The 9,243-nt window shown below is 45.4% G+C and overlaps 2 protein-coding genes across 6 annotated transcripts in view; one reads left to right on the plus strand and one right to left on the minus strand.

The window, feature by feature from the left end:
- fbxl19 (F-box and leucine rich repeat protein 19) overlaps positions 1-3,085 on the minus strand; it is a 13,103-nt gene extending 10,018 nt beyond the window's left edge. Inside the window, exons 1-2 of one of the 5 annotated variants that reach the window (XM_016506350.1) lie at positions 2,958-3,085; positions 2,238-2,650 (exon numbers count right to left, since the gene is read on the minus strand). The gene's annotated coding sequence lies outside the window, so the exon portion shown is untranslated. Of the gene's footprint in view, positions 1-1,984; positions 2,857-2,957 lie in introns of those variants that run through there. The other 4 variants (XM_016506351.1, XM_016506352.1, XM_016506353.1 and 1 more) reach the window with 4 other exon arrangements.
- A 6-nt stretch (positions 3,086-3,091) lies between these two features.
- On the plus strand, positions 3,092-8,582 carry LOC107703642 (NEDD8-conjugating enzyme Ubc12-like). The gene is made up of 6 exons (XM_016506355.1): positions 3,092-3,348; positions 6,046-6,140; positions 6,322-6,360; positions 7,309-7,412; positions 7,508-7,571; positions 7,765-8,582. The coding sequence occupies exons 1-6, from the start codon at positions 3,234-3,236 to the stop codon at positions 7,903-7,905; spliced, it is 558 nt and encodes a 185-aa protein (XP_016361841.1). The 5' UTR covers positions 3,092-3,233; the 3' UTR covers positions 7,906-8,582.
- Positions 8,583-9,243: the final 661 nt, after the last annotated feature.

A 9,243-nucleotide genomic window follows, 5' to 3' on the forward strand; every position in this document is an offset into this window, starting at 1 on the left:
TGAGTGGGTGTGAGTGAGTGGGTGTGGGTGTGAGTGTGTGTGGTTGTGAGTGTGTGTGTGGTTGTGAGTGTGTGTGTGTGTGAGTGTGTGGGAGTGAATGGGAGTGGGTGTGGATGTGAGTGAGTGGGTGTGAGTGAGTGAGTGAGTGAGTGAGTGAGTGAGTGAGTGTGAGTGAGTGTGAGTCTTCTCTCTCACAAGCACACTTGTACCGAAGACTGCCAGATAACTGAACCGGATGAATGCTACTTTCCAGAAGAAAATAAGCAGCATAATTAGTCTGCTTAGTTATCAGTATTTTATCCTTTTAACAAAAACAATCTTGCATACCATCTGTTAAAAAACGATTAAGCAAATATTATGTAAATTATACTTAATTGTTATGACATTGCTGTATTCCATACAGAAAAATCTCAGAAAGCTTACTAATATGTGCTTTTAAAGTGCTGGTATGTGCTATTTAGGGGCAAATAAAGTGCAAAGACGTAGCTTTCCGCTCGTGTGCCTGAAACCCTGATAGAGCTGTAGAGTGATCATCTCTGTCAGCGCTCACAGTAATCACAGCAGAGCTCTCGGTCTGCACGAAAAACACAAACACGATCTGGCCACCTCTCGAGGATCAGCCCAAAACACAGAGCAATGAGAGCGAAAGAGCTGTGAATAAACCGTGCAAGACGAGTGCATTAGGTCTAAGAGTAATACTGCTAACAGTCTGAGTCCGTCCAGACGGGTTTCTCAGCCAGAGCATGTGAAAGATCCGAGTCCTTCTGGAGGGAGAGTTCAGCGCTGATCACTGATCATGACATTAACATGAGCCCGAGCTGCTTTCCTCATGTACGTGACCCGTCTCACTGTCATGCGCAAATATTTTCAACCCTGCAATCCTTAATAAAAATGTCAGAACTTGCTCTTCACTGTGATGTGACACATGAATTAAAAAATATTATGCTGTGTGTGGATAAATCATTCATTCGATACATTTTACAACTTTGATTACATGGCGACCTTAACTATATCATATGACAGGAGTATACGCTAAAAGCTCATGTGGGGTGTTTATGCCCTCATATCCTGAAAGTTGGGTTCGTTCTAACAGTTGACGTCACACGCTGAATTCTCAGATTCTTAAAGCGACAGTTCACACTAAAATGAAAATGTGCTGTTAATTTACTCGCCCACAGGCCGTCCAAGATATAGGAGACGGTTTTCTTCTTCAGTAGAAGATTTTTAGCTGAAACCGGGATCCTTGGTGATTGAGTAAATGTGAGTCAGCAGCAGCAGTGCACTTTGAGAATGAAAAAAGCATATGGAGGAACACAACATTAATGCCCGTGGCTCCTGATGCTATATTGAGGTCTTATGAAGCGAAACGATCGGTCTGTGCAAGAAACTACAAGTTACTCAATCAGAACTCACTTTGGGACGCCTGAGACTGGAAATGAGCGGAAACAGAGGCGTATCTGATCCGGTGATGAATGAACTGATTCAGCTCCAGCTCCTCCACAGACACTGAACCGAGCAAACGGTTCGACTCGGACTGAACCCAGCACTTGAATGAAGGGCCAAATGAAGGTTTTTATGCTTTCTCATGGTATATGTATACAGGTGAGCTGATGAAGACTAGTTTACTCACTTTATATGCTTTTGACACGTTAAACATCAGCGTTTCACATCATTATTGAGTGCTAATAACAACACCAGCTGGCCTTCACTGAGCTCAATTCCTCTGAATTCACCACCACTGACAGAAAACAACACTGTTTCTGCACACAAGTACTGTGGTAACACCGGTTACTACTCATGGTCCTTTTAAGGAGCATCCAGAACCTGTAATAGCTGCAGTGTTTTGGTGGTTTGCCATGTTATTGCCTGAAGGGTTACACCCCCACACACAGTGTCAGGTGAGCTGTGGGCCTAAACTCAAACTACAGCAGCATCGAGTGAGGAAGCGCTTCAGAGAAGACCGAGCAAGCCTGCGGGGCTTTACCGTGTTTACATGTGTTGTGTATCTACAGCTAACCAGCAGCAGTCAGTCGCCTCAGCTCCACAGACACTCGTGCCTTCACAGAAAAGCATCTGATCTGGAGCCCAACGCGCAGCGATGAAGCAGCGGAAGCGCCGCAGAGCCGCCGGAAGCAGCAGCTAGCAGGGGCTAGCAGGGTTAGCAGCACTTAGCAGGGCTTCACTAACTGTCCTGATCTGGCGAAGCTGAGCCACACAGTCACAGACACACGACTCACCTGCTCGCGTGGAGTCGCGTACTCCTTGATCGAGCATTAGAGTGATGTTTTCTGGCGACAGATGGACACAATGAGAGAGAGCGCTTCCTTGTTTCTCCGCTCCACTTTCCTGCTGTTTTCACAGGTTTACATGAGTGACTCGTTTAAACACCAATCACCGACTCCAGCATCCATGATCACATCCACAGACCACACGAGCTCTGCTGAGGCCAGTGTCCAGCGCTTATGACTCCCACACGGTCCGCTGACCTGAAAGAGAGAACAGCGTAAACGGATAAACTCTTTTGTTCGCTCTGTCCTATTGTGCTCCTCTGCTGTGCGTGTATGAATATTAAATCTGTCTCCTACTGTCCCAGTGAGTCCAGACCAGCTCGCTCAGCACCCCGACGCCATCGCACTCTGCTCCTGCTCCCCTAAATCAAATAAATAAAGAACTATGGTAAATAAAAAAATATGGAGCGTAAAAAAAAAAAAAATACGAAAGCTCCTCCCGGTCTGTTCGTCACAGCCGAAAGGCATCATGGGAAATGTGGTCCATTAGTGCCCTACCCAAAACATTCCTGTTATTTATATTGCTGATTTATTTATTTATTTATTTTTTACAGCACAATGCTTCAGATGTCAAATCAGTAAAACAAAATGAATAAATAACAATAATAGTGTTTTTAAATCCATACATACAACAACAATGATAATAATAATAAAAATAATAATAAAAACCAGGCTAAGGTGGTTTGCCCGTGTCGGCTGGTTTGAGCTGGTCTGGAAGCAGCTGCTAGAATGGAGTTTGAGTGTGAAGAGAGTCAGATGTGTGACTGTGCGGCTAGCATTAGCAGCTAGCACACACACACACACACACACACACACACACCGGCTCCCTCTGCTGCTGCTGCAAAACACAGCGCATCCGCTCAGTTACCTGATAAACACTCATCAGCGGCGTCAGATCAGGGCTAGATTGGCTTCGGCTGGTTCTCAGCACAGAACTGAGTGAAGATGATCAAGCTTTTCTCGCTGAAGCAGCAGAAGAAGGACGAGGAGTCCGCCGGAGGAACGAGAGCCGGAGCCGGCGGAAAGAAGGCGAGCGCGGCCCAGCTGCGGATACAGAAGGGTACGAGAGCCAAACAGCCCGCCAGAAACCTCCATTTATCACACACACACACGGAGATAGAGAGAGATTCAGCTCAGATTCGGCTCCGATTCAGTCCGGCTCGTTTAAAGACAGGTTTCCTCACGCTGCCGAGCGACAGTAGCATTAGCCACCGCGCTAACATGTAGCGCACTCTCCAGTCGGTCTGCGCGATTTTATTGACATTTACTCGGTGTTTGGACACTTCAGAGGCGTCACAGAGAGTGAAGCTCATGTCTAAAGTCACACAGCACGGCAGAAACACTCGTTCTCCGCCAGAGCAAACTCAATCTCAGTCACAACATCGAGGCCTGCTCGGTTAGCGAGCGTTAGCCTCCTCACGAGCCGCACAGATGCAGAAGCCTCAGCTGTCTGACCGTAACCCCATCTATCTGCTGCTTTCACATCATCTCTCTGAGCCTGCGGGACACTTCAGGCCGTCACAGAGATCAGCAGGTGACCGCAGTAAACCCGGAGACACTCGAGATTAAACACATCGCCGTCATAAACCACTCAAACGATCAAATAAGTTCGAGGGATGGTTGAGCCATCTTTTACTCGCGCTTTTCTGTCCCTCCGTTCGGTTCATTCCACCAAAGCCTCGACGCCTCACAAGCGACATATTAAAGTCTGTCTGAAACGCATCCAAATGAAGAGGGTGGTTTTCTGAAGACACACGAGTGCTTTAAATGATCGACAGGTTTAATTTAGGTTTTAATTCACACGTGAACATTGAGCTCATCATGCATGCTCAACAGAAGCTCAGTCGTGCGAGAGCCAGTCCTGTCAATGAGCATGCATCAGTTTATTAGTGAATAAGCCTAAATCTGTTGGTGTGAAGCGATCGTGTCTCTTCAGAAGACTTGGATTAAACTGCCTGATTGTCGTGGAGACCTCTGACTGGAGGGACAGAGTTTCAGGAGCTCAGAAGCTCTTCAGACTCTGGGGTTAAGCTGGTGTGGCCTGCTGTCGGCGGTGGATTGACCCTCAGACTCTACAGTGTGAGCGCTGCCGAGGTCAAACACTGCATGGCTTCGTTTAGAAGTCAGTTAGACTCTGAATTGACTATATATTTATGAAAGTTATGGAAAGCCCAATGGTGTCATTATTATTCAGCTGGGTTCAGCACGTATTATAATCGTCCTCATATTTGCCTGTGGGGCGTTATTTATCCTGAAAACGGTTCATTTTAAGTAGGTATTTGCGTTATTGCATTAGTAATGAGCCTCCACAGGCATTCACGGCTGCGGTTGCCAGATGTCAAGACCTTAAAAAGTCCATACATTTAAAGACATTAAGACCCGTCCTGTAAAGGCGTTACAATGCCTTCATCTGTGTTTTGTAGATGAATGAAAGTCTAGAGCTAACGGCGAGGAAAGCCTGTGTTTTGTCACCTGCGTCTCACCAAAGAGTTGCATTTGAACACATAAGGACCGTCATGCAAACGGGGAGCTAGGACTGCATGATTAATCGAAATAAAACTAAATCAACAATATGGCCTGGTGTGATGATCAAAAGACAAAGACTGCGAATTAATGAATTAAATAGATGCACTGTGTGTTATTTGAGCTGAGGTGCACAACCACTTTGAATGAAGGAAGACTCGCGCGAAACAGCCTGTGTGAAGCACGTCACTCTGTGTTTTTAAAATCGTATTCACAATTTTATCAGAAAAACATTGCAATTAGATTTTTCCTCATCTTGCAGCACTACCACAAACCAAGCAGCACTTGCTTAACATTTCGAATGTGAATTGTTGATCAGTTGGTCTTCACTTTCTTCATTGCAGATGGCCATAGAATAATCAAAATTGTTTAAAGGTGCTGTAAGTAATTTTTGGTCCGTACTAAAGCATAAAAACACCATGATATGTTTGCAGATATTTAGGAAACATGATAAATTCACATAGCTGTTTCTCTGAAAAACAACACAGCAGCCAGCTATTCTGCTTTGAAATGTGTGTTCAGTGTCACAATGTCTGTTGTTGTTTTGGTCTGTGTGACTCCGCCCACTGCCAGTTCAGCCAATAGGGCTTCGACACCCCTTGTTGCCAGTGGGTGGAGAACACCGTTTATTGGAGCCGGGAAAAGCAGCAAATGAACTGGGTGAGAGATCGCAGATTCTACCCGACCTAAAAAGCCTCGGCATCCATCGATATTGGCTCTCCAGTATTTAGAGTTTGGACCGCAGTATCCATTCAGCTGCTAGCTGTCAGTATTACGTACTGCACCTTTAACCATCATCTTGATCTGGAAAGACGCTTATTGAAACGCTCCCCTGTTGCAGCGTGACTGACTGATATATTGCTGAAATTCACTCTTATATGAGCAAACACACACAGTGACCTTTATCACGGTCAGCAAAAGTGATCAAGGTCATGTCCATATTCTGTAAGAGAAGTTGATGATGTCCTGATCTACTAGACGCCTCGGCTTTAATGTGAATCGACTGGTATGTAAGACCGTAGATCTATAACCAGGCCTCTCAAAAAATCCTGAGAGTGATTGCACTTCTGCAGATGAAAACTATAAAAAGGTCTTAGCCAATCTCCCACACTCATGAAGTGAGCAATAATACCACCGTCCACCAAGACTGAATGAAAGACCAGGCTGGAACCCTTCAGAATTCATAGTGAGTGGTTTGTCAGTGTGTAATGCAGGTGTTGTTTTTCTGTGACAGACATCAATGAGCTGAACCTGCCAAAGACGTGTGAGATGGTGTTCCCCGACCAGGACGACCTGCTCAGCTTCAAGCTCATCATCTCCCCAGACGAGGTCTGCTCTTGTGTGATCGATGGATTCTCATGATGAAGTGTAGTGTTTGTCAGCTTGTGGAAATATTAAAGCGGGAACTGTGACACGCAGCTGCAGAATCATGTAAATGTGATCTGAATGCTGTCTCGCACTCCCAGTACATCTCGTAAGCGTTTATAATTTCTGTGTTGTTCTTTTGCAGGGTTTCTATAAAGGTGGGAAATTTGTCTTCAGTTTTAAGGTAAACCGCACCTCGAGCAGCGTGAACACTCGCCTGTAGACCCACGACAGATCAGACGCTGACACCAGGCTACAGCCTGCTCTAGTAGAGTCCATTACTAATGCAGTGCTTACTCATTTCCAGCTATGTTTGTGTTTAGGCCTTCAAATGTGCACGAAAATAAAAGCCAGGACGTACAGAGCATGGCAGAAAGGGATTTAATTTCATCATTTGACCATGTTTTCACACGTGTCCCGGTTCTGAAGCAAGAGTTACGATGATTTAATATTATATATTAGATGAGAAGAACGAAGAGTTGATCTAATAAGCATCGTGATGTAAAGATGAAGAGTGCAGGTTTGTCTTCACTCACTGTCAGTGTCACCAGATTCTGCACCAGTCTGACTCTGAAACACTTTCAGCCATGAATGATCAAGCCTGTGGCAGTAAAACAGAGATCGGTGTGGAGTTGTACGTCTTTGTACAACAGGCTTAAAACAAGAAGGATGCTAAAGATGCACAGGACTTTTCCTGTCATGAATGCTAAAGACCTTTTTATAGCCAGTTTGGTAGATGATATACATTTCTTCCTTTGCATATGTGTTTCTATTTATATACTTTCTTGTAATCAAGTTTGATTGTAGTGTAGTTTTCAAAGCAGTGCCGTTGTGTATGTCAGTGTATGTACAGTCTGCAGTCAGATCAGGCCCAGCATGCTGAAATAAAGCACATTTGTGCAGCTTTCTTCAGAAAATAATCAACAGTTTGACTCCTCGTGTTATGACCCATTGAAATATCAATCAATTTCTTGACTTGTCATTGACAGATTTGAAATCTGACACGTTTGGTCACCTCAGTGTTTTTATGGCATGATATTTGCTTTAGAATACGACACTGATCTCTTCTTGAAAAGCTAGTGAGATGATCATTGAACAGTGACTAAAGGTCAGGTGTTGTTTTGGTTTTCAGGTAGGACAGGGATACCCTCACGACCCTCCGAAAGTAAAATGTGAAACGATGGTCTATCACCCCAACATTGACCTCGAAGGCAACGTCTGTCTAAATATTCTGAGGTATTGCGTGCACTCTTACAGTTATTCCCACGTCCATGATCGTATACCAGCTAACCTGAGCGCTCGTTCTCATTGCATTATATGTTATATTTCAGAGAAGACTGGAAGCCAGTGCTGACGATTAACTCCATCATATACGGACTGCAGTATCTGTTCCTGGTAAGTTCAGCTTTGTGTTTAGCTCACACCTCTGTGAGTCTCACAGGTCACAGGTTTCCTGATGGTGAGCAGAAACCCTGGCTTGTCTGAGCAGGCTTGAGTCTGCACTTGGCAGACGTCAGGACTCTCCTGTAGCTTTTCTTCAGCTGCTGTGAATCACGGCCCTTTGTCTTGTTCTGTGTCCCTCCTGCAGGAGCCCAACCCTGAAGACCCCCTGAACAAAGAGGCGGCAGAGGTGCTGCAGACGAACCGGCGGCTCTTCGAGCAGAACGTCCAGCGCTCACTGCGCGGCGGATACGTGGGCGCCACATACTTCGAGCGCTGTCTCAAATAGTCCACGCCGCCGGCCCTCACATCCCAGAATGCATTTATGGTTTACATGCGCTGAAACGCACTGACCGACACACTGACCGCACACAGAAGGGGACGGGGGGGGCGCTGGTCAGTGACTGTTGCTCAGAGAATCCAGTCGTATTTTGCCACTATGCTGGTACCCACTGTTTATTTTTGCTAACTCATCCTCCCACTCACAGAGAGCGAGACGGCAGACCCGTATGACAGAGACACATTCAGATCAGTACACTTGTTTTCCATTTCAAAGGCTTGAGGACTGAATTAGTTTGGGCTTCGGCAACGGTGAACCTGCCTCCAGTCGCACGCATTTAACTCTAAGTAGTCACTCATTTTTACGTTTGCAGAAAAAGATGTGTATAGCATCGCATTCGACCAGTGCTGCCAAATTGATATCCCGTTGAAGCTAGAGGCCGGTTAACACGAGATCGGCAGGATCCGTCTGCTAACTGGGCTGTTGTGAGCTTGGGAGACCTGCGATGTTTTGCTCTAGTTTTCCTGGTTGGGATGGGTGGGATGGGATTTTCCTGAGGAGGATCGTCGTAGGGTTAGGAAGGGTTGCGTACAATGTTACAATTTTGTTGTGTATATTAAAAAATCCCAGTTGTTCATGATGACTGCAATATGAATTATGTTAAATAAAATATTGACTTGAATGCCTACATTTTAAGATTAGTGTAAACTACAACAGCAGATTGTCTTTAAAGAAACCGCAACAATAAAAGTGTTTTATCTGACCTGGACGATGATGTGCCTCTGCGTCAGCACACTTGCACTGAACCAGATGAAACGGGATGAATCAGACACGCTCGTCAGCTGTACGCTGGGTCTACACTGGCAGAAAAATTATTGCTTATCCAACTCGCGTCCATTTAACTGGGACTATGCTAGCACAAGCCACTGCAGGCTACACAGAAAAGATGCTCTGCCGTGTGAACAAAGCCTTTGATATCTGGGCCATTTTCTAGAAAGTTTCAGATTGTCTTTTACTGCTGTAAGAGCAGCTCGGGGTGTGATGGCAGAAAGAGGGGACCGTGACATTACACACCCGAACCCTTTGAGATAGTCGCATAATCTACAACAAATCAGCACTTTGGTGATAGAAACGAAGTCACCTACATTTTACACCTCTCAGATGCTGTTTTTGTCCTTCAGCTCAGCTGCCACAAGATGGCACGCACAGGATTGTGGGATATCATCAGCTGTTTTCAGAAACCCATCAGAGGACCTCAGCACTGGGTTTGGGGTTTTGAATTGAATGATCTATGAAATGTTTATTTTATGTGTGTGTGTGTGTGTGTGTGTGTGTGTGTGTGTGAGA

Source organism: Sinocyclocheilus anshuiensis, unplaced genomic scaffold, assembly GCF_001515605.1.
Source record: "Sinocyclocheilus anshuiensis isolate Anshui unplaced genomic scaffold, SAMN03320099.WGS_v1.1 scaffold1212, whole genome shotgun sequence".
NCBI lineage: Eukaryota > Metazoa > Chordata > Actinopteri > Cypriniformes > Cyprinidae > Sinocyclocheilus > Sinocyclocheilus anshuiensis.